This window comes from Protobothrops mucrosquamatus, unplaced genomic scaffold, assembly GCF_001527695.2.
Source record: "Protobothrops mucrosquamatus isolate PMUCROS unplaced genomic scaffold, P.Mucros_1.0 scaffold3838, whole genome shotgun sequence".
In the NCBI taxonomy this organism is placed as follows: domain Eukaryota; kingdom Metazoa; phylum Chordata; class Lepidosauria; order Squamata; family Viperidae; genus Protobothrops; species Protobothrops mucrosquamatus.
The window spans coordinates 18,027-43,335 of NW_015389789.1; the positions used below are offsets into that span (position 1 = coordinate 18,027).

General features: G+C 46.6%; 1 protein-coding gene across 1 annotated transcript; it reads left to right on the top strand.

The window, feature by feature from the left end:
* Positions 1–6,948: 6,948 nt before the first annotated feature.
* On the top strand, positions 6,949–19,794 carry TMIGD1 (transmembrane and immunoglobulin domain containing 1). The gene is made up of 5 exons (XM_029286484.1): positions 6,949–7,012; positions 11,532–11,810; positions 13,921–14,199; positions 16,247–16,350; positions 19,753–19,794. Exons 1-5 carry the CDS (start codon positions 6,949–6,951, stop codon positions 19,792–19,794), a joined length of 768 nt encoding a protein of 255 aa, XP_029142317.1.
* The last annotated feature ends 5,515 nt before the right edge of the window (positions 19,795–25,309 follow it).

The window sequence follows — 25,309 nt, forward strand, 5'->3', positions numbered from 1 at the left end:
TGTGTGGCGTTCCAGACAGTCTTGCGGACCCTGCTCAAGCAACGCTTCTGTGCCACGTCCTGGATGGAAGGGAGGGAACAGCCAATGATTTTTTTCTGCTGTCCTCACCACTCTCTGCACCGCCTTCCTGTCTGAAGCAGGGATGCTTCCAAACCAGACTATGATGCTGTATGACGGGATGCTCTCCATCGTCCCCCTGTAGAAAGTGGTGAGGACAGGGGAAGGAAGATGTGCTTTTCTCATGCGACGCAGAAAAGGCAGGCGCTGCTGTGCCCACCACAAATGGTCACAAGTCCCTTTTTTTCAGCACCATTGTAACTCTGAACGGTCACTAAATGAACAGTGGTAAATCGAGGACTAGCTGTATCTGGCTGCTAAAAGCAAAAAAAAAATAGTGCGAATAAATGGTAAAAATAAATAAATCAAATTTTAAAAGGGGAACGGGATGATTTTTCTGCAGTTTGGCACCTGGTTGTGCATTGTTTTTACAGGTAAACGACACTATTGATTATTAGGCTGTAAGTTGTATGGGTCACCTTGGGTCAAAGGTTTCTCTCTGAATGTGTGAATGAATTGAGTTTCACAGTGGGAAGAGTCATGGGGTTTTCTTAAGATGACAAAAACAACCCTGCTTTATTTTCAGGATCTGTTTCATGTATCAAAAGAAATAGCCAATTTAAAAAAAAAACTTTCACAGAGGAGTGGAGAGTAGAGTAGATTAGAGTAGAGTAAAGTACAATAGAATAGAATATGGAATGGAATGAATGGAATGGAATAGAATAGAATAGAACGGAATAGAATAGAATAACAGAATAGAACAGAAGAATAGAATAGAATAGAATAGAATAGAATAGAATAGAATAGAATAGAATAGAATAGCATTAAAAGAATAGAATAAAATAGAATTAAAATAGAATGGAATAGAATAGAATAGAATAGAATAGAATAGAATAGAATAGAATAGCATTAAAAGAATAGAATTAGAATAGAATAGAATAGAATTAGAATAGAATAGAATAGAATAGAATATGGAAAGAATAGAATAGAATAGAATAGAATAGAATAGAATAGAATAGAATAGAATAGAATAGAATAGAACAGAATATGGAGTGGAGTGGAGTGGAGTGGAGTGGAGTGGAGTGGAGTGGAGTGGAGTGGAGTAGAGTAGAGTAGAGTAGAGTAGAGTAGAGTAGAGTAGAGTAGAATAGTTGGAAGGTACCTTGGAGGTCATCTAGTCCAACCCCCTGCTCAGGCAGGAGACCCTGGCCTATACCATTTCAGACAAAAGGCTGTCCACTTTTTCTTAAAAACTTCCCGTGTTGGAGCACCCACAACTTCTGAAGGCAACTTCTATTCCTCCGGTTAATTGTCCTCATTGTCAGGAAATTCCTCCTTAATTCCAGGTTGCTTCTCTCCTTGATGACTTTCCATGTCTTATCCTGTTGCCTTTATTGAGTGTGAGCCTTCCAGGGTGAGATGGGTGTCACATAGATTAAATTAAAAAAATTCAAAACAAGACAAAGGGCCTGCTGCGTTGACTTACCTCCCGCGTGAGGCTCCCCAGAGAATATAGACCCAGAGGGGAAACTGTTTTCTCTAGAAACCATTTAAGAGCGGCCTAACAACTCTGCAATTCGCCCGTGCCTGTGTTTACTTTTTATTTAGATCCAGCGGCTTGCTGCCTCCTTGGGAGAAACAGAGTCCGAAGCCCTTTGGAATCAGTTGCATTATTACGCTTGCGTCGTTGCCTCTCTGAGCATCAACACGCTAATTTGGCAGCTTGAAGACCTGTGGACTTCAACTCCCAGAATCCCCTGTGAGCATGGAACATTGGTCCAGGAAAGGGTGTGTGATTGTGTGTGGCTTACGCAAGAAAAAAATACGATTTAAACCAGGGGTGTCCAACTTTGGCAACTTTTAAGACCTGTGGATTTCAACTCCCAGAATTCCCCAGCCAGCCATGCATGCTAAGGTTAGGCACCCCTGTGTTAAAGACACCCTATTTTTTCAAGATGGAATTAGATGCATATTCGGATTCGGTGGGGGGGAAATTCAGCCTGAGTGCCCCCTTAGTTTCGGGAAACGGCTGGATTTTCCCCTGATGCAGCCTTTGCCCTTTACACCGGTTTGAAACCAGATCTAAGAGGGTGAGGGCAGAACAGAGCAAGTTCGCTCTCCTTCCACTTATCCTTTATCTAGATCTCCTTTCCTCTCAATCTGTCCGGATGTGAGCGGCTGCGATTAATTGCTTCCTGTCTGTGGAAAAACATCGGAGACATGTTTCATTTTCATCAAGAGTTTCCAATCTGGCTTTTACCTCTTTTTCCTGACATTACAGCTGAGGGCAAAGGATCCCCACCTCCCTTGATTTCTGATTTTATCTGCTGCGTTGGCTTGAGGCTGTTAGTTCCAAAGGCTGCACAAGGAAGTGTTGCAGTAATCCTGGTTCCCAGTGGGCATCGGTTCATAGAATCCTAGACTAATAAGAGTTGGAAGGGACCTTGGAGGTCTTCTAGTCAAACCCCCTGCTCTGGCAGAGACCCCGTATCATCCTGGTCAAATGATTGTCCAATGTCTTCTGAAAAGCCTCCAGTAATGGAGCATCCACAACTTCTGTTCCACTGATTAATTGTTCTCACTGTCAGGAAGTTTCTCCTTAGTTCTAGGTTGCTTCTCTCCTTGGTTAGCTTCCATCCGTTGCTTCTTGTCCTGCCTTCAGGCGCTTTGGAGAATAGCTTGACTCCCTCTTCTTTGGGGCAGCCCCTGAGATACTGGAAGGCTGCTATCCTGTCCCCCCTCGTCCTTCTCTTCGTTAAACTAGACAGACCCAATTCCAGCAACTGTTCCTTATATGTTTTAGCCTCCAGTCCCCTGATCATCTTTGTTGCTCGTCTCTGTACTCTTTCTAGAGTCTCAGCATCTTTTGTACATCGTGGTGACCAAAACTGGATGCCGTATTCCAAGTGTGGCCTTACCAAGGCCTTGTAAAGTGGTATTAAGACTTCATGTGTTTCCATCCGTTGCTTGACTCCCTCTTCTTTGGGGCAGCCCCTGAGATATTGGAATACTGCTATCATGTCCCCCCTAGTCTTTCTCTTTGTTAGACTAGAGTAGGTCTATACATATGTTGGATATAGTATGTTTTAAATGTGTGTTATGTATGCATACACTTTGAGAGCAAGTAACTAAATTTCATTTTTAATGTGTGCCATTGTGCCCACAGGAAAAAATGACAATAAAGGTAATCTAATCTAATCTAATCATATAGTATAGTATAGTATAGTATAGTATAGTATAGTATAGTATAGTATAGTATAGTATAGTATAGTATAGTATAGTATAGTATAGTATAGTATAGTATAATATAATATAATATAATATAATAATATAATATATAATATAATATAATATAATATAATATAATATAATATAATATAATATAATATAATATAATATAATAATATAATATAATATTATTGTGAACTGCTTGGCGTGTACCTATATATAAGAAATAAGCTTCCACAGCTATGCTCGGAACAGCAGCAGGTCCTTCTAAGGATTTTATAACTTTTATAACTTTAAGAATTGAGTTTCAGCACCCTTGTTTAATAATAATAATAATACTTGGAAGGGACCTTGGAGGTCATCTAGTCCAACCCCCTGCTCAGGCAGGAAACCCTATACCCTTTCAGACAAATGGCTGTCCAGTCTCTTCTTAAAAACTTCCAGTGTTGGAGCATTCACCGCTTCTGGAGGCAGGTTGTTAATAATAATAATAAAGTTGGAAGGGACCTTGGAGGTCATCTAGTCCAACCCCCTGCTCAGGCAGGAAAGCCTATACCCTTTCAGACAAATGGCTGTCCAGTCTCTTCTTAAAAACTTCCAGTGTTGGAGCATTCACCGCTTCTGGAGGCAGGTTGTTCCACTGGTTAATTGTTCTCACTGTCACTTTCTCAGCGCATGTTTCATTTCTCTTTCTGGCTCATGTGTTTTTGGATTGTTTTATTTTTTTTATTAATCTGTACTCTGTTTTGAGAGGGCTTCTGGCTAAGACCGTAACTTGAAAAATGAAGCGGTAATAAGAGCGGTCACAGGGCACAAGATTCACATACAGGTTTTTCCTACTGGCTGCTGCCAAGTGTTTCGAAACAAAGGACACCACGTTAATGCCATTGTGCAGTTCTGTTCCCACAAGCTGCAGCTGGTTTAGCTTTTCCTTTGAAATCTTTGAGCCAAGTAACTTTCACCAAACTGACTTGGGTCTTCACACCCTTGCTGTCAACGCTTAAGCCAGGAGTCTTCCAACTTGGCCCTTTTAGGACTTGTGGACTTCAACTCCCAGAATTCCTCAGCCAGGCATGCTTTAAGACAGGGGTCTTCCAACTTGGCCCTTTGATGACTTGTGGACTTCAACTCCCAGAATTCCTCAGCCAGGAGGCTTTAAGACAGGGGTCTTCCAACTTGGCCCTTTGATGACTTGTGGACTTCAACTCCCAGAATTCCTCAGCCAGGATGCTTTAAGACAGGGGTCTTCAAACTTGGCCCTTTTAGGACTTGTGGACTTCAACTCCCAGAATTCCTCAGCCAGGAGGCTTTAAGACAGGGGTCTTCCAACTTGGCCCTTTGATGACTTGTGGACTTCAACTCCCAGAATTCCTCAGCCAGGATGCTTTAAGACAGGGGTCTTCCAACTTGGCCCTTTTAGGACTGGTGGACTTCATCTCCCAGAATTCCTCAGCCAGGCACGCTGGCTGGGGAATTCTGGGAGTTGAAGTCCACTCATCTTAAAGCTGCCACGTTTGGAAGACACTGTTCTAAAGCTTTCCCTAGATTGTTCTTTCACCCTGTTTGTATGCCAAAGTCTTCCACATAAATAGCATTGCTGTTTCTCAGTTTTGATGAAAAAGATTCCCTCTGAACTGAAAGGGAAAAAAATCAAAACTACGTGATGCCAACGTAGCATTGAACTTCATACTCACCTGTAAAGGTAGAAAAATGGCTTTAGCCCAGTGTTTCTCAACCTTGACAATTTTAAGGCATGTGGACTTCAACTCCCAGAATTCCACAGCCAGCAATGCTGGCTGTGGAATTCTGGGAGTTGAAGTCCACATGCCTTAAAATTGTCAAGGTTGAGAAACACTGCTTTAGCCATTAAAATCGGTTTCCAGAAGGAATCCCAAATCCTGTGCTGCAGCTTCCTCTAGTGGCAGCCAAAGAGACAAGCAGCCACAAAATTCAAATGTATTGCCCGAAATTTCTATTGCTAAGGGAGATCGTTGTTAAGTGACTTTTCCCCCCATTTTATGACCTTTCTTGCCGATGTTGTTAAGTGACCCACTGCAGTTACTGCTTTAGTAGCATGGCTGTTAAGTGAATCCGGCTTCCCCCTGGCACTGTGCTTGCCAGAAGAGGGGATCACGTGGTTCCCTTCTGGGCTGCTGCGGCCGTCATAAATACGAACCAGTTGCCATGCGTCCCAGTTTTGATCACGTGGCCATGGGGTAGTAGGTGTTAAGCGTGAAAGTCAGTCATAAGTAACTTTTTTCAGTGCCGTCGTAACTTCGAACAGTCACTAAACCAGTGGTTGTAAGACGAGGGCTACATAAATAAAATAAAATAAATCCTACAGCCGAGGTCTTGGGCTCTTCCAAAACAATCTCTGTCAGATTAACCCTAGAATAGGAATAGAATATGGAAAATAGAATAGAAAAGAATAAAGAATGGAGAATAGAATAGAATAGAATTATGGAATACAATAGAATATAGAGTAGAGTAGTGTAGAATAAAATATAGAATAGAATAGAATATAGAATAGAATAGAATAGAATTATGGAAAGAATAGAATAGAATAGAATTATGAGAATAGAATAGAGTAGAATAGAATAGAATAGAATTATGGAAAGAATAGAATAGAATAGAATAGAATAGAATAGAAGCTGGAAGGGACCTTGGAGGTCTTCTAGTCCATCCCCCTGCTCCGGCAGGAGAACCTATACCACCTCAGGCAGGTGATTGTCTAGCCTCTTCTTAAAAACTTCCAGGGATGGAGCACCCATGATTTCTGGAGGCAAGGAGTTCCACTGGTTGATTGTCCTCACTGTCAGAAACTTTCTCCTTAATTCCAGTTTGCTTCTCTCCTTGATGAGTTTCCATCCATTGCTTCTTGTCCTACCTTCAGGTGCCTTGGCGAACAGCTTGACTCCCTCTTCTTTGGGGCAGCCCCTGAGATACTGGAGCACTGCTATCCTGTCTCCCCTATTTCTTCTTTTCTTTAGACTAGCCAGATCTTACTCCCGCAGCCGTTCTTCGTATGTTTTAGTCTCTTGGCTTCCATTCTCTTAAGCCTCTAGTCCTCTTTGGGGAACAAAGTCCAGCCTATCAAAAGGTCTCTCGCTGCCCGCCAGGTCAAAATCAGTCACCCAGCGGGATGCTCGTTACTCATTGTCCCAACCAGGCCCATAAAAGCGGAACGCTCCTCCGGGGCTTCTTCCCAGGGGAAAGCACTCAGCATTTATCCAGAAAGTCCTTGAATGGGCAACACCTTGAACTCAGCACACCTGACTCATTTCTCCAGGCACCGCAATAAAGGCCTATAAATAACTGGGACGGCTATAAAAACCGAGCAGTCCCAGTTGCCTCTTTTTCAGACGAAGGGCGCCCGGTGCCGGTCGTTTACGTGAGTGTCGGGCTTTGATAGCCTGGAGTGGGGGGGTGCTGGAGGGGGGGGACTGGGAAAAAATGGGCACCGTTGGCACGGCGGAGGGCATCAAGGCGTGGGATTTATCCCCGGATGATTTCCTGGAATGAAAATGGGATCGGTTGGTGCCCTTTCCTCCTGAGCGTGCAGCTGGCACGCGGTTTTGGGAACCCCCTTCAAATCTGTGGAAGCATTAAGAGCCCCCCCTCTTGTGTCTTTTCCACCCCAGGTGCTGAGCAACCTGCGTGGAAATGGACGCCGTCCTTTACCTAAAGTTGCTCTTCGTTGTAGCACTCGCGCCCGGCGTCGTCACAGGTAAGGAGAGATGTTCGGGCTGGATTTGGCATTTTTTGTCCCCCCACAGGTAATAATAATAATAACATCAATAATAATGATGATGATGATGATGTTGGAAGGGACCTTGGAGGTCTTCTAGTCCAGCCCCCTGCTCAGGCAGGAAACCTTATACCATTTCAGACAAATGGCTGTCCAGTCTCTTCTTAAAAACCTCCAGTGTTGGAGCACTCACAACTTCTGGAGGCAGGTGGTTCCACTGGTTAATTGTTCTAACTGTCAGGAAGTTTCTCCTTAGTTCTGGGTTGCTTCTCTCCTTGATTAGTTTCCATCTGTTGCTTCTTCTCCTGCCTTCAGGGGCTTTGGGGAATAGGATAGGATAGGATAGATAGAATAACAGTTGGAAGGGACCTTGGAGATCATCTAGTCCAACCCCCTGCTCAGGCAGGAAACCCTAGACCATTTCAGACAAATGGCTGTCCAGTCTCTTCTTAAAAACCTCCAGTGTTGGAGCATTCACAGCTTCTGGAGGCAGGTTGTTCCACTGGTTAATTGTTCTCACAGTCAGGAAGTTTCTCCTTAGTTCCAGGTTGCTTCTCTCTTTGGTTAGTCTCCACCCGTTGCTTCTTGTCCGGCCTTCAGGCGCTTTGGAGAAGAGCTTGACTCCTCAACTTACAACGATTTGTTTTGTGACCGTTCCAAGTTACAACAGCACTGGAAAAAAGTGAATTAGGGCTGTTTTTTCACACTTAACGGCCGTTGTGGTATCTCCAGGGTCGTGTGATCAAAATTCGGGCGCTTGGCAACCGACTCATATTTATGACGGTCAAAGTGTCCTGGGGTCATAAAGGTGTCCCTGTTGTGACTTTCCGACAAGCAAAGTCCAAGGGGGAAAGCCAGATTCGCTTAACGGCCCTCTTACTAACTTAGCACCTGCAGTGATCCGCTTAACAACGCTGGCAAGAAAAGTCATAAAAGGGGGCAAAAGTCACTTAACTATGACTTTGCTTAGCAACGGAAATTTTGGGCTCAGGTACTTCAAGAACTACCTATATTGAGTCTTTTCCAAGGACCTGGGAGAGGGAGATATGGATGTTTGATGGGGGTTAAAGGTGCCATGGCTGGAACTACAATTAATTAAAACTTTGATGCCACCCTAGAATCTTGCCTAAAGGCGACTCCACGTGACTCAGAATCCATAAAAACAAGACAAAACCTTGAAAGAATAAATACTGAAGCTGAAATTGATTTGCAGAAAAGGAAGGAAGGGAGGGAGGAAGGGAGGGAGGGAACAGAAGGGAGGGAGGATGGGGAAGGAGATGGGAATGAGAAGGGGGGAGGGAGGGAGGGAAGAAGGAAGGAAGGAAGGAGNATGTTTTAGTCTCTTGGCTTCCATTCTCTTAAGCCTCTAGTCCTCTTTGGGGAACAAAGTCCAGCCTATCAAAAGGTCTCTCGCTGCCCGCCAGGTCAAAATCAGTCACCCAGCGGGATGCTCGTTACTCATTGTCCCAACCAGGCCCATAAAAGCGGAACGCTCCTCCGGGGCTTCTTCCCAGGGGAAAGCACTCAGCGTTTATCCAGAAAGTCCTTGAATGGGCAGCACCTTGAACTCAGCACACCTGACTCATTTCTCCAGGCACCGCAATAAAGGCCTATAAATAACTGGGACGGCTATAAAAACCGAGCAGTCCCAGTTGCCTCTTTTTCAGACGAAGGGTGCCCGGTGCCGGTCGTTTACGTGAGTGTCGGGCTTTGATAGCCTGGAGTGGGGGGGTGCTGGAGGGGGGGGGACTGGGAAAAAATGGGCACCGTTGGCACGGCGGAGGGCATCAAGGCGTGGGATTTATCCCCGGATGATTTCCTGGAATGAAAATGGGATCGGTCGGGGCGCTTTCCTCCTGAGCGTGCAGCCGGCAAGGCTGGCGGTGCGCGGTTTTGGGAACCCCCTTCAAATCTGTGGAAGCATTAAACCCCCCCTCCCTCTCTTGTGTCTTTTCCACCCCAGGTACTGAGCAACCCGCGTGGAAATGGAAGCCGTCCTTTACCTAAAGTTGCTCTTCGTTGTAGCACTCGCGCCCGGCGTCGTCACAGGTAAGGAGAGATGTTCGGGCTGGATTTGGCATTTTTTGTCCCCCCACAGGTAATAATAATAACAACAACAATAATGATGATGATGATGTTGGAAGGGACCTTGGAGGTCTTCTAGTCCAACCCCTTGCTCAGGCAGGAAACCCTATCCCATTTCAGACAAATGGCTGTCCAGTCTCTTCTTAAACACTTCCAGTGTTGGAGCATTCATAGCTTCTGGAGGCAGGTTGTTCCACTGGTTAATTGTTCTAACTGTCAGGAGGTTTCTCCTTAGTTCTAGGTTGCTTCTCTCTTTGATCAGTTTCCAGTTATTGCTTCTTGTCCTGCCTTCAGGCGCTTTGGAGAATAGCTTGACTCCTCAATTTACAACGATTTGTTTCGTGACCCTTCCAAGTTACAACAGCACTGGAAAAAAGTGAATTAGGACTGTTTTTTCACACTTAACAGCCGTTGTGGTATCTCCATGGTCGTGTGATCAAAATTCGGGCCTCGGCAACCAGCTCACATTTATGACAGTCACAGCGTCCCGGGGTCATAAAGGTGTCCCTTTTGTGATCTGACAAGCAAAGTCCAAGGTGGAAAGCCAGATTTGCTTAACAACCCTCTTACTAACTTAGCACCTGCAGTGATCCGCTTAACAACGCTGGCAAGGAAAGTCATAAAACGGGGCAAAAGTCACTTAACTACGACTTTGCTTAGCAACGGAAATTTTGGGCTCAGGTACTTCGAGAACTACCTATACTGAGCCTTTCCCAAGAACCTGGGAGAGGGAGATATGGATGTTTGATGGGGTTAAAGGTACCGTGGCTGGAACTACAATTAATTAAAACTTAGAGGCCACCCTAGAATCTTGCCTAAAGGCAACTCGACGTGGCTCAGAATCCATACAAATAAGACAAAACCTTGAAAGAATAAATGCTGACGCTGAAATTGATTTGCAGAAAAGGAATGAAGGGAGGGAGGGAGGGAAGGAGGGAGGATGGGGAAGGAGATGGGAATGAAAAGGAAGGAACGAAGGAGATGAAAAGGAAGGAACGAAGGAGATGGGAAGGAGAAGGAAGAAAGGAGATGGGAATGAAAAGGAAGGAAGGAGATGAGAAGGAAGGAAGGAAGGAAGGAAGGAGATGGGAAGGAGAAGGAAGAAAGAAGATGGGAATGAAAAGGAAGGAGATGGGAAGGAGAAGGAAGAAAGGAGATGGGAATGAAAAGGAAGAAAGGAGATGAGAATGAATGAAGGAAGGAAGGAAGATGGGAAGGGAGGGAGGAGGGAGGGATGGAGGAAGGAAAGAAGGAGATGAGAATGAAAAGGAAGGAAGGAGATGAGAAGGAAAGAAGGAAGGAAGAAAGGAGATGGGAAGGAGAAGGAAGAAAGGAGATGGGAATGAAAAGGAAGAAAGGAGATGAGAAGGAAGGAAGGAAGGAAGATGGGAAGGAAGAAGGGAGGGAGGAGGGAGGGAAGGGAGGAAGGAAGGAGATGAGAATGAAGGAAGGAAGGAAGGAAGGAAGGAAGAAGAGAAGGAAAGAAGGGAGGGAGGGAGGAAGGAAGGAGGATGGGGAGGCAGATGGGAATGAAGGAGGGAGGGAGGGAGGAAGGACATGGGAATAAGGGGAAGGAAGGAAGGAAGATGGGAAAGAGATGGGGTCTTATCTATTAATCGCCTCCAGAATGAAGTGTCCCATTGGGACCGCAGTCCAGTTGGCACAGCCAGGTCTTCAGGCCCTTTCGGAAGGCCAAAGAGGGAGGGCGCATCCTTCCTGCCCTCTTTCCTTCCACCAAAGTCTGGAATCATGGATGACTGGAACTCTTTCTTCCTGGGACCAACGGATTCTACCTGCAGGGAATCTCTGGAATATGAAGAACATATGAAGGACGGTTGTATCTCTAGTCTAAGGAAGAGAAGGACGATGGGGGGACATGATAGCAGAGTTCCAGTATCTCAGGGGCTGCCACAAAGAAGAGGGAGTCAAGCTATTTTCCAAGGCGCCTGAAGGCAGGAAAGGAAGCAACGGATGGAAACTCATCAAGGAGAGAAGCAACCTGGAACTAAGGAGGAGGAGGAGGACTGAGGGGTCTTTGGTGCTCTCTGAACTGGGTGGTTTTCTTGCAGACGTTTCATGACCCAACTAGGGAACATCATCAGTGCTAGAAGGGAGTAGGGTTTACAGAGAGGAGGAGGAGAAGGAAGGGGAAGGAAGGGGAAGAGGAGGAGGAGGATGAGAAGACAAAGGAATGAAGAGGGGGAGACCAAGAGGAGAGAGAAGAGGATTCTGGAGTCTTTATTGATCTCTGAGCTGCCACCAGAAGTTATGGGTGCTCCATCCGTGGAGGTTTTTAAGGACAGCCACTTGTCTGGAATGGTGTAGGGTCTCCTGCTTGAGCAGGGGGTTGGACTAGAAGACCTCCGAGGTCCCTCCCAGCTCTGCCATTCTGAGCCCCTCCTTCCTCCCTCAGGCCTAGAGCTGTCCATCAACGCCAACACTGGGGACTACGAGCTGCCGACCGAGGTGGGCCGGAGCCAGTCGCTCTGGTGCGCCCTTCAGCATCACAGCCAGGAAGAGGAGCTGCTGTGGCTGCGAGGAGACGGGGAGGTGGACCTGCAGGAGGGGAACAAAGTGAACGCCAGCAGCGTCTGCATCTCCCCCGTCACCGAGGAGGACAACGGCGTTTCCTTCACCTGCCAGTTGGCCCGGAACAAATCCGTGCAGATCTCTGTGCTGCTGAACGTCACCTGTGAGTGGGGCTTTCAAAAATAAGCTTTTATTGAGAGGTGTACAAAGAAGAACGTAAATGCCAGCGCAAAATAGTAGGGGGGGAAAAAGCAGAAAAGGGATTTTAAAAAAAAGGAGGGAGGGAAGAAAAGGAGACAGGAAGGGAGGGAGGAAGGAAGGAAGGAAGGAAGGAAGGAGAAGCAGTAGAAAGGGGAAGGAAGAAAGGGAGAAGCAGTAGAAAGGGGAAGGAAGGAAGGAAGGAAGGAAGGAAGGAAGGAAGGAAGGAAGGAAGGAAGGAAGGAAGGAAGGAGGAGAAGCAGTAGAAAGGGGAAGGAAGGAAGGAAGGAAGGAGAAAAAGCAGTAGAAAGTGGAAGGAAGGAAGGAAGATAAGAAGCAGTAGAAAGGAAGGAAGGAAGGAAGGAGAAGAGGCAGGAAAGGAAGGGAGAAGAAGCAGTAGAAAGTGGAAGGAAGGAAGGAAGGAAGGAAGGAAGGAAGGAAGGAAGGAAGGAAGGAAGGAAGGAAGGAAGGAAGGAGAAGAAGCAGTAAGGGGAAGGAAGGAAGACAGGCAGGAAAGGAAGGAAGGAAGGAAAGAAGGAGAAAAAGCAGTAGAAAGGAGAAGGAAGGGAGGGAAGAAGGAGAAGGAGCCGTAGAAAGTGGAAGGAAGGAAGGAAGGAAGGAAGGAAGAAGAAGCAGTAAGAAGAAGGAAGGAAGGAGAAGAAGCAGTAGAAAGTGGAAGGAAGGAAGGAAGGAAGGAAGGAAGGAGAAGAAGCAGTAAGGGGAAGGAAGGAAGACAGGCAGGAAAGGAAAGGAAGGAAAGAAGGAGAAAAAGCAGTAGAAAGGAGAAGGGAGGGAGGGAGGGAAGAAGGAGAAGAAGCCGTAGAAAGAGGAAGGAAGGAAGGAAGGAAATGGGAAACAGGAGACAGTGAAAAACAGGAGAAGGAAGGAAGAAAGGAAAAAATAAGAAGGGAGGGAGGGAGAAGGAAGGAAAATGGGAGTGAAAGAGGAAAAGGAAGGAAGAAAGGAAAGACAGAAATAGAGAGAGGGAGGGAGGAAGAAAGAAAGAGAAAAATCTCCTGATTTCCTTTGCAGCAAATAATAAGTACAATTACAGAATTATCATGTTGTGTTTACTGTCACCCGGGGGGGGGGGAGGATTGGGGAGGGGTCCCATTGCCATAGAACTGGAGGCTGGGCTCCTTCCACAGCTGTTCTTTCTCCCCACAAAAAAAAGATGATTGATCTTTAAATCTGATTAAGAGAATTGTTTCTCAACCTCGGGCGCCCTTTAAACTTTAAGCAAGGCTGGCTGGGGAATTCTGGGAGCTGAAGGCCACACAGCTTAATGTGCCCAACGTTTCAGAATCCCTGGATTACTTCCTTTGTAATGGTTTGTATTTTCCCACTTGGATCCGGCGGCAGTGTTGAAGGAAAAAATCTTTATCAGGGTTCGGTCCAAGCCGGGAATAAACAAATATGGAGACTGCTTTAGAAAGAAGGTTGCAGTTTATTGAAGAAGAGAGCCAGACAGGAAGATGGCTCTGGCAGAAAAGAGAGAGAGGGACCACATGTAGGGAGTGGGTTATTATACCCTCTGGAGCCTTTTGTTTGGAGTTGTTCCTGTGGCATGAACTGAGTCTGTGTGTGCCTTTCGGGTATTCTGATGGTGGTGGGTTAGTCCTATTATGTCCCAAGGGTCATATCCCGCTTCCCTGGGGCTGGGGCTGATGACTCTTAGATTTTTTAGGGTGTTGATTCTAGGGATCTTTCTTCCTAATCCCAGTTTCCCGACTCCAGTCTTCCTGACAAGATTATCTCATAGACTTGGTTTCTGTTTGGGACAGAGAGACTTGTGGGGGGGAGGGGTTGGTTTCTGCCTTTTAAAATCCTTTAGGGAAATATATTCTGCCTTTTAAATATTTCCAAGAATATTTCTTTCTCTGGGCAGGGGGGGGGGAGCTGACTTCCCACGGCAGGAAACAGGAGAACGTTGATTTCTCCTCTGCCGTTTTATCCCAACCGAGGCTATCCTGGAAGGGGCAGCTGGCAGGGACAGCTTGGGGGGGGGGGCACCCAGGGCACCTGCCAAGCCTGGCCCTTCTCCGCTGACCCCCCCCCGTGCTGGCGCTCCACAGACCCCCCCATCCTGAGCGGAGAAGACCCTCCCGTCACCCCTGCGGAGCGGGACGCGACCCTCGATTGCCGGGTGAAAGCCAACCCGCCTGCTCGGCTGAGCTGGCTGAAGGACGACAAAGCCCTGAGCCTGGAGGACTCCCGCTACTGGATTCTCCAAACCAACGAGCTCTCCCAGCTGACCATTAAGCAGCTCCAGCTGTCGGATGGAGGAAGGTACACCTGCGAGGCTCGCTCTCCGCGCGGACGGAGCCGCAAAGATTTCCACCTGGTCGTCACAGGTATTTGGGTTTGATTCATTTGTCTCCCGCCTGCACTCTGTGTACGTGTTAGCGAGGAATGTATCCTACCTCTCTCCCGCCTCCCAATTTCCCCACAACAACAACCCTGTGAGGTGGGTTGGGATGAGAGAGAGGGACTGGCCCAAAGTCACCCAGCTGGCTTTCACAGCTAAGGCGGGACTAGAACTCACCGTCTCCTAGTGATTGGCCCAAAGTCCCCCAGCTGGCTTTCATAGCTAAGGCGGGACTAGAACTCACCGTCTCCTAGTGATTGGCCCAAAGTCACCCAGCTGGGTTTCAGGCCTAAGGCGGGACTAGAACTCACAGCCTCCTGGTGATTGGCCCAGAGTCATCCAGCTGGCTTTCACAGCTAAGGCGGGACTAGAACTCACCGTCTCCTGGTGATTGGCCCAAAGTCCCCTAGCCGGCTTTCATGCCTAAGGCGGGACTAGAACTCACCGTCTCCTGGTGATTGGCCCAAAGTCACCCAGCCGGCTTTCATGCCTAAGGCAGGACTAGAATTCACTGCCTCCTGGTGATTGGTCCAAATTCACCCAGCTGGCTTTCATGCCTCAGGCAAAACTAGAACTCAGAATCTCCCGCTTTCTATCCTGGTGCCTTAACCACTAAACCAAACAGGCTAATTATTATGACACACACCCCCTTGGCCCTGTCCATCGTGGTCTGTGGCTCGGCCAGCAAGGCTTCCTTATCCAAAGTTTGCCTTTATCTCCCAATCCTTCCTTTTCAAAAATGGACAGCCATTTGGCTGGAATGGTCTGGGGTCTCCAGCTTGAGCAGGGATGGACTAGAAGATCTCCAAGATCCCTTTCAGCTGCATTATTCTGTAAAAGCACCAAAATCAAAGCAATAGCAATAGCACTTGAACTTATATACCGCTTCACAGTGCTTTACAGACCCCTCTAAGTGATTTACAGAGTCAGTCTATTTGCCCCCAACAATCTGGGTCCTCATTTTACCGACCTCGGAAGGACGTAAGGCTGAGTCAACCTGGAGCCGGTCAGGATCGAACTTCCTGGCTGTGGGCAGAGTTTAGCCTGCAATGCTGCATTTTAACTACTGTGCCACTAGGGCTTCCTTCCTTCCTCCCTCCCTCCCTCCCTCCTATTCCACTCCTTCCTTCCCTCCCTCCCTCCCTCCCTCCCTCCCTTCCTTCCTTCCTTCCTTCCTAAGCAATAGCACTTGGACTTATATATACAGAGTCGGCATATTGCCTACCCCCCCCAACAATCTGGGTCCTCCTTTTACCGACCTCGGAAGGAAGGACGGAAGGGTGAGTCAACCTTGAGCCGGTCAGGATCGAACTTCCTGGCTGTGGGCAGAGTCAGCCTGCAATATGGCACTCTAACCACTGTGCCACCAGGGCTTCCTTCCTTCCTTGCTTCCTTCCTTCCTCTCTCCCTCCCTCCTATTCCACTCCTTCCTTCCTTCCTTCCTCCCTCCCTCCCTCATTCCCATTTCCATTCCCGTTTCCTTCCTCCCTCCCGCCTTCCCTCCCGCCCTCATTCCCATTTCCTTCCTTCCTTCCTTCCTTCCTTCCTTCCTTCCTTCCTTCCTTCCTTCCTTCCTTCCTTCCTTCCTTCCTTCCTTCCTTCCTTCCTAAGCAATAGCACTTGGACTTATATATACAGAGTCGGCATATTGCCTATCTCCCCCCCCCCCCGCCAACAATCTGGGTCCTCATTTTACCGACCTCGGAAGGACGGGAAGCTGAGTCAACCCTGAGCCGGTCAGGATCAAACATTCCTGGCTGTGGGCAGAGTCCCTGGTGCCCAAAAGGTGGGGGACCTCTGGCTTAACCAGCTGCAGTGATTCCCATAATGACTGCTGCAAAAAAGTTCACAAAGCCACGTCCTTGACTCAACCTGATGACCAGCAAAACCGACGAAGAGAATCCCAGGTTCCGTTGACGGTCGTAAGTAGAGGACTCCCTGCATTCCGATCCACGGAAGGAAGGCGGCGCTTGCTGAATGCCTTTAATAAAGTGGGTCTTACGTCGCCGTCTCTTCCTTTCCCCCCCCTGCAGAGAGTCAACTGCCTTTCCCCACCGAAGCGGTCATCGCTGCAGGGGTGGTCCTGGTGCTCATCGCGCTCTTCGCTCTTGTGGTTCGATGGGAGAAGATCGTACAGGTAGGAAGGGCCGTGGATTGCTCCGAGCCGTTCCGAAATATACCTGCCAGGCGCGAAGAATCAGGGTCACGCGAATTCTTCGCACCAGTTCCATTCCAGTGAAGCCGATTTATTGCTCGTGCCTAAGCCCGGGGATCTGGTCAGCTAATGGCCAGCACTATTTTGGTGCTAGATAACGCCAAACTCAAGAGGGCTTGGACTGAAAACCGTTTGTGGGAAACGTAAGGATTCCAGGCTGATTCCTCTCTTGACTCCGCCCCCGGCCTCTGCCCCTCCTTCCCCTACAATATCAGACAGGGCATATTGAACACGGTGCCCGGCGTTGTTTGTTTTGTGAGCTGGGCGGCTTTCTAAATTGGGGAAAAAATATGAATAAATAAACACACGAAACCCAGTCAAGAGGAACGAGAGCTTGAAAGAAAAAAAAAGGAAACACGTAGAACTTGGGAAAGTGTGTATATGTGTGTGTGTATGTGGACATGGATGGATGGATGGATGGATGGATGGATAGACGGATGTATATTTAAAGATAGATAGATAGATAGATAGATAGATAGATAGATAGATAGATAGATAGATAGATAGATAGATAGATAGATAGATAGATAGATACATACATACATAGATACATAGATACATAGATACATAGATACATATGGATGGACAGATAGATGGATGATAGATAATGATGATGGACAGATGTATATTAAATGATAGATAGATAGATAGATAGATAGATAGATAGATAGATAGATAGATAGATAGATAGATAGATAGATAGATAGATAGATATGGATGGACAGAGATGGATGATAGATGATGATGGACAGATGTATATTAAATGATACAGATACATAGATACGTACAGATGGATGGACAGATGGATGATAGATAATGATGGATGGATGGACAGATGTATATTAGATAGATAGATAGATAGATAGATAGATAGATAGATAGATAGATAGATAGATAGATAGATAGATAGATAGATAGATATACATATAGATATAGATATAGATGGGCAGATAGATGGATGATAGATAATGATGGGTGGATGGACAGATGTATATTAAATGATAGATAGATAGATAGATAGATAGATAGATAGATAGATAGATAGATATGGATGATAGATGATGATGGACAGATGTATATTAAATGATACATAGATACATACAGATGGATGGACAGATGGATGATAGATAATGATGGATGGATGGACAGATGTATATTAGATAGATAGATAGATAGATAGATAGATAGATAGATAGATAGATAGATAGATAGATAGATAGATAGATAGACATAGATACATAGATACATAGATATGGATGGACTATAGATAATGATGGATAGATGGACGGGCGGGTAGATGGATGGATGGATGGACGGATAGATGATAAATATTGGTGGATAGATAGATAGATGATAGATAATGATGGATGGGTGGATAGATATGGATGGATAGACAGACAGACAGATTCTTGCAATTGGCCATAACTTTGCGGGGCTGAAACCCGCTCAGTCGCAAGTCTACACCAACTGACGTAGAATTCAAACAAAAAACATGGTCCCCCCCCCCCCCGGGTCTTCTTTACCCTAATAGGACCTGATTGTTCTTCCTACAGGCCGACATGTAGCCTTTGGCACTGCAGGAGGCTGTCACGGGTGCAGTGGAAAGCCTGGTGTGTGTGTGTGTGTGTGTGTGTGCGCGCATGCTTTTTCCTATTTTTACAAAGTGGTCCTGCCTTGGATGTGACCCAGGCGTCACGTGTGGCGGCCTGCTTCCTTTTGAAAACCGGGTCTCTCCAAGATTGTGGAGAACCACCTTCTAAGTTGGCTTAGCCTGCAGGAGGTGCTGCTGTTGCTTGAGTCCTGGTGCCCACACACACACACACACACACACATGTGCAAACACACACCCAGCAGGAAGGAGCTGCCAACCGCCTCCTGCCCTTAGGCCGGTTTCCTAATTGCCGAAATGCAGCCCTGTCAGGTAGATAATGGGCTTGTTGCGGTTGCTTCACCTCTGCCCAACATCTGTGGGCAGGAGTGGCAGAGCGTGAGTGGCTTCCGCCCACTTCCTTTCGCAAGGGCCTTTTCGGCCAGGAGGAAGCTGGAGCTCCAGATGTGCGTCTTTAAAGCCTAGGCCAGGGGTCTTCCAACGTGGCGCTTTGATGACTTGGGGACTTCAACTCCCAGAATTCCTCAGCCAGGATGCTTTAAGACAGGGGTCTTCCAACGTGGCCCTTTGATGACTTGGGGACTTCAACTCCCAGAATTCCTCAGCCAGGATGCTTTAAGACAGGGGTCTTCCAACGTGGCCCTTTGATGACTTGGGGACTTCAACTCCCAGAATTCCTCAGCCAGGATGCTTTAAAACAGGGGTCTTCCAACATGGCCCTTTGATGACTTGGGGACTTCAACTCCCAGAATTCCTCAGCCAGGCACGCGTGCCTGGCTGAGGAATTCTGGGAGTTGAAGTCCACAAGTCACGAAAGGGCCAAGTTGGAAGACCCCAGCTTCTAAAAGAACCATTGTTAAGTCAAGGATCACCTGTATTTTCTTTTTTAACTTTGAAAATAAAATGAAAATTTGGAAGACCCCTGTCTTAAAGCATCCTGGCTGAGGAATTCTGGGGGTTGAAGTCCCCAAGTCATCAAAGGGCCACGTTGGAAGACCCCTGGCCTAGGCCAACACACCCCTCTTAAATGCCCAAGCCCCTTTTGGAGGGAGATGGGTGGTTTAAATTGATATGAAATGTGAGGACTAGCACTGATGATGTTACCTAGTTGGGTCATGAAACGTCTGCAAAAAAAGCAGTCAGCTCAGAGAGCACCAGGGACCCCACAGTTTAGTCCTGAATTACAAGTATTCTCATTTATTAATATAAAATGTAAATAAAGAAATAACCTTGATATTGTGCCAAAAGAGTCACTCATGGAGGGATTTGAGCTGTTTCTGACTATGAAAATTAATTCTTTCTCTTTTTCTTCCTTCCTTCCTTCGTTCCTTCCTCCTCTTTCTTTCTTTCTTTCTTTTTTCCATCTTTCTTTCTCTCTCTCTTTGTGTCTTTCTTTCTCTTTCTTTTTTTCTGTTGCCCTGTTCGTCTGTCCCTTTCTTTCTTTCTTTCTTTCTTTCTTTCTTTCTTTCTTTCTTTCTTTCTTTCTTTCTTTCTTTCTTTCTCTCTCTCTCTCTTTCTCTTTCTTTCTTTCTTTCTTTCTTTCTTTCTCTCTCGTTCTTTCTTCCTTCCTTCCTTTCTTTCTTTCTTTCTTTCTCTCTCTCTCTCTCGTTCTTTCTTCCTTCCTTCCTTTCTTTCTTTCTTTCTTTCTCCATTCCATTTTTCACTTTTCCTTCCCTTCCATTCCCTCCCCTTCTCTTTTTCACTTTTTCCAAAAGTGTTTCAAGAAAAAGGATTCTCCAAGCCACACCGCCCTGTAAGTATTTCTGATATTACTTCTTATTCATCTCTTTCTCAGGAAAAAAAACCAGTCCTGATAAATGTAATCAGGTGTTAACATTTCTATATTACAGGCAGAAAGTAGAAAAAGCAGCTTCATTGATTAAGAGAGGTAGTCCTTGGATTACACACATTCCTTGAGCGATCACTTGAAATTACAACAGCTTACAAACAGTCCTCACACTTACGACCATCACAGCATCCTCCCCCCCCACGGTCACATGTTCAAAACTTGGGCGCTTGGCAACCGACATGCGATAACCCTGGTTATAGCATCCCTGGGTCACGTGATCGCTATTGCAACCTTCCCAGGTGGCTTCTGACCTTAACAACCGCAGTAATTTGCTTAATATCCATGCCCCCCCCCAAAAAAAAGTTTGTAAAAATCAGGTTCAGCTTACTTAACAACCGTCTGGCTTAGCAACAGCAGTTCTGATCCCAATTGTAGTCGTAGGTTGAGGACCGTCTCTGATGGCTAGTTGGGTTCAGGGAGTCCTTGACGTACGGCCACAATTGAGCCCAAAATTTCTGTCACTAAGCGAGACGGTTGTGAAGTGGATTTTGCCCTGTTTTACGACCTCTCTCGCCGCTGTCGTTAAGCAGGTCGCTGCAGCTGTTGAGTTAGTGAGACAGCCGTTAAGCGAATCCGACTCCCCCTCCCATTGGCTTGGCTTGTCAGCAGGTCGCCAAAGGGGATCACGTGACTTCAGGACACTGAAACCGTCACAAATACTGGTCAGTTGCCAAGCATCTGAATTTGGATCATGTGACCCTGGGGATGCCGCGACGGTCGTAAGTGTGAAAAACGGTCCCAAGTTCCTTTTTTCAGTGTTCAGTTGTAACTCTGAACGGTCACTAAATGAACTGTTGTAAGTCAAGGACGACCTGTGTACATTTTATATCCCACATATTAACCACGTTGCCACCAGCCTCCTTAGGAGGAGTTTATAACCACATAACCGTAGGGGGTTGGACTAGATGACCTCCAAGGTCCCTTCCAACTTTATTATTATTATTATGGATCATCGCGCAGTCAGCCAGATGTTCAGACTGGATTTGGCATTTTTGTCACCTATCGAGCCCTTCCCAAGGACCTGGGATAGGCAGATGTGGATGTTTGACGGTATCACAGATCTTGTCGCAGGATGGAAGCAGTTCCTAGTAAGGCTGCCTTTTGCAATTGACTGATGGCGAATTTGTCAATGCCGATGATGGTGTCCAAGTGGTGCTCCAGTTGTTTTGGGATTGCACCCAAGGCGCCTATTACTATTGGTACTACCCTTGCTTGCCTTTGCCACAGTCTTTCTATTTCTATTTGTAGGTCTCTGTATTTTGTTATCTTCTCCAGTTCTTTCTCGTCTATTCTGCCGTCTCCAGGCACTGCCACGTCCACTATCCAGACTTTTTTGTCTTTCTTATCGACAATTGTTAAGTCCGGGGTGTTATGTGGCAGGTGCTTGTCTGTTTGAATTCTGAAGTCCCAGAGCAGTTTAATTTTATCATTTTCTATGACTTTCTCTATTTTATGATCCGAGCAGTTCTTGCTTACAGGCAAATGATATTTCTTGCAGATCTTCCAATGCACCATTGTTGCTACTTTGTCATGCCGCTGCTTGTAGTCAGTCTGTGCGATCTTCTTGCAGCAGCTTACCGGGTGGTCCCCTGTTTCTTCAGCTTCTTTGCATAGGAGGCACTTACTGTCTGTTGCTGTCTTCTCAATTTTGACTTTGTATGCATTTGTCCTTAAGGCTGGGTCTTGTGCAGCCAGAATTAGTCCCTCGGTCTCTTTCTTCAACTTTCCTGCGCTTAGCCATTGCCAGGTCTTGTTATTATCTGCTTTCCCAGCTATTTTTTTTAATGTACTGGCCATGCAGTGCTTTGTCTTCCCATGCCTCTATTCTGTTCTTCATTTGCTCTTTCTTGTAGGCCAGTTTGGTCTCTCCAGTAGTCAGTAAGCCTTCCTGATATACTAATTTCAGTGCATCTTCATCACTGTTATTATTGTTGTTGTTGTTGTTATTATTATTATTATTATTATTATTATTATTATTATTATTATTATAAATCTTATGACCTTTTTTTGCAGCCGTCGTTAAGCGATGGTGCAAAGGGCCGTAATCGCCAATGTGTCCCTGGGAGCCCAAAATATAATCCCTTAACTTGGGGGGGGGAGCCATTGAAATTTTGAGTCTGGGCCGTAAGTAGTCTGGGGAAGCCTGTTGTAACTTTGACCCGTGGCTAAATTGAGCAGCCGTAAGTTGAGGACCACCTGTAGCCATCTCCAATATATGTCCCACAGCTGCTTTTCCAACTGGACTTCCGTGGTGGGGTTTTTTTTTTCTTTCCCCCGTTGAAAACCTTTTGCTTCTCATTCAAGAGGCTTCTTCAGATCTGGAGCGTCTGAAGAACTAAAGAAGCTTATAATAATAATAATAATAATAATAATAATACTAATAATAATAATAATAATAATACTAATAATAATAATAATAATAATAATAATAATAATAATAATAATAATAAAGTTGGAAGGTACCTTGGAGGTCATCTAGTCCAACCCCCTGCTCAGGCAGGAAACTCTATACCATTTCTGACAAATGGCTGTCCAGTCTCTTCTTAGAAACTTCCAGTGTTGGAGCATTCACCTCTTCTGGAGGCAGGTGGTTCCACTGGTTAATTGTTCTCACTGTCAGGAAGTTTCTCCTTAGTTCCAGGTTGCTTCTGTCCTGGATGAGTTTCCACCCGTTGCTTCTTGTCCTGCTTTCAGGCACTTTGGAGAATAGCTTGACTCCCTCTTCTTTGGGGCAGCCCCTGAGAAGTGAAACTTCTCTTGGATGACAAGTAAAATGCCTTCAAGGGGAAAAAAAAACCCCACGAAAGTCCGGTTGCCTTTTGGAAAAGCACCTGTGGGACAGCCATGACTTGGATGAGGGAGAACCCCCATAGACACCCCCAAGTTGGGACGTCCCCATCAGCACCCCAAGTCAACCGTCAGACCCAGATTTTCCAGCCCTTCTCGAAAGCCAAGCGGATCTCCGCTCCAGGGGCACAATGTTCCAGAGAATGGGAGCCAGGGCAGGAGATTAAAGTTAAATCTCAATTAAATTTAATTTAATGTGGAGATAAGCAAGGTTTTACACCTGGGCAGGAAAAAAAACGTTCAGGTATAGATTAGGCAAAATCTGGCACAAAAACAGCCACTGGGAGAGGGACCTTGGAGCCTTAATGGACGATCACTTCACCGTGAGCCAGCCGTGTGCAGCAGCAGCCAACAAAGCTAACACAATCCTGGGTTGCATAAACAGAGGCATAGAATCAAGATCAGGCGAAGTATTAGTACCGCTTTATAAAACCCTGGTGAGGCCACACCTGGAACAATGCAGCCAGTTTTGGTCACCATATCAGAAAAAAAGATGTTGAGAGTTTGGAAAAAATCCAGAGAAGAGCAACTAAGAGGATCCAAGGCCTGGAGACTAAAACACACGAAGAACGGCTGCGGGACTTGAGTTTGGCTAGTCTAAAGAAAAGAAGAAATAGGGGTGACAGGATAGCAGTATTTCAGTTTTTTGGGGGGGCTGCCACAAAGAAGAGGAGGGGGTCAAACTATTCTCCAAAGCACCAGATGGCAGGACAAGAAACCATGTTTGGAAACTGACCAAAGAGAGAAGCAACCTGGAACTAAAGAGAAACTTCCTGACAGTGAAGACAAGAACAACAACAATAATAATAATAGTAAAGTTGGAAGGGACCTTGGAGGTCATCTAGCCCAACCCCCTGCTCAGGCAGGAAACCCTAGACCATTTCGGACAAATGGGGTGTCCAGTCTCTTCTTAAAATCCTCCAGTGATGGAGCACCCACAATTTCTGGAGGCAGGTGGTTCCACTGGTTAATTGTTCTAACTGTCAGGAAGTTTCTCCTTAGTTCTAGGTTGCTTCTCTCCGTGATGAGTTTCCATCCGTTGCTTCTCGTCCTGCCTTCAGGGGCTTTGGAGAATAGCTTGACTCCCTCTTCTTTGGGGCAGCCCCTGAGATACTGGAAGGCTGCTATCCTGTCCCCCCTCGTCCTTCTCTTCGTTAAACTAGACAGACCCAATTCCAGCAACTGTTCCTTATACTGTATGCTTTAGCCTATAATCAGTGCAACAGCTTGCCACCAGAAGTTGTGGGCACTCCATCACTGGATGTTTTTAAGAAGAGACTGGACAGTCACTTGTCTGAGATGGTATAGGGTCTCCTGCTCTAGCAGTGGGCTGGACTAGAAGACCTCCAAGGCCCCTTCCAGCTCTATTCCGATTGATTGATTGATTGATTGATTGATTGATTGATTGATTGATTGAAATGGTCTAGGCTAGGGCCTCCTGCTTGAGCAGCGGGCTGGACTAGAAGACCTCCACGGTCCCTTTTAGCTCTAGTCTGGTTCTAATTCTGAAGGGCTCCTCTCCTGGACACCCCCCTTTCCCAGTTCAAATTCCTTGACCAGCACAAGTGGGGCGGCCACACCCATTGGGCTGAAACAGTTCCTCTGGTAACCTGGACCCATAACCAACATCTTGAATTGGGCCCAGTGGAGTTAGGGGCCACCTTTGCGCCCCCTTAAGGAGTCCATCTTCTGCATTCTATGCCAGCTGTGGCTTCCGAAGACTCTTCACGGGCAGCCCCGTGCCACTTGGGGACCCAGGAATCACCCTGTTTTTGGAAAGATCTTCTCCCGCCAGCAATCCTAACGGTCCCGACTCTGTTCACCTCCTGCAAGGTGAACTTAAAATAGAATAACAGAGTTGGAGGGGGCCTTGGAGGTCTTCTAGCCCAACCCCCTGCTCAGTCAGGAAATCCTATACCATTCCAGACAGGTGGCTCTCCAGTCTCTTCTTAAACACCTCCAGTGTTGGAGCACCCACAACTTCTAGAGGCAAGGAGTTCCACTGGTTAATACTTCTCACTGTCAGGAAGTTTCTCCTTCATTCCAGGTTGCTTCTCTCCTTGGTTAGTTTCCATCCATTGCTTCTTGTCCTGCCTTCAGGCGCTTTGGAGAATAGCTTGACTCCCTCTTCTTTGGGGCTGCCCCTGAGATACTGGAAGACTGCTATCATGTCCCCCCTGGTCCTTCTCTTCATTAAACTTGTTGTTGTTGTTGTTAGTTGCAAAGTCGTGTCCGACCCATCGCGACCCCAGGGACAACGTTCCTCCAGGCCTTCCTGTTCTCTCCCATCTTCTGGAGTCCATTGAAGCTCTCGCCTCCTGCTTCAGGGACTCCATCCAGCCCCCTCCTTCTCTGTCGTCCCCTTCTTCTTCTCTTGCCCTCCATCTTTCCCAGCATTAGGCTCTTCTCCAGGGAGTCCTTCCTTCTCCTTAGGTGGCCAAAGGACTTGAGTTTCAACTTCAGGATCTGGCCTTCTAAAGAGCGGTCGGGGTTGATCTCCTCTAGGACCGACCGGTTGGATCGCCTTGCAGTCCAGGGGACTCGCAGGAGTCTTCTCCAGCACCAGAGTTCAAAGG

What these genes read in the sequence shown, in the direction of transcription:
- TMIGD1 (XM_029286484.1), top strand. Translation starts at nt 6,949, where the DNA reads ATGGACGCCGTCCTTTACCTAAAGTTGCTCTTCGTTGTAGCACTCGCG. An exon ending in CGCGCCCGGCGTCGTCACAG is followed by an intron (nt 7,013 to 11,531) that starts GTAAGGAGAGAT and finishes TTCCTCCCTCAG; the next exon opens with GCCTAGAGCTGTCCATCAAC. An exon ending in TGTGCTGCTGAACGTCACCT is followed by an intron (nt 11,811 to 13,920) that starts GTGAGTGGGGCT and finishes GGCGCTCCACAG; the next exon opens with ACCCCCCCATCCTGAGCGGA.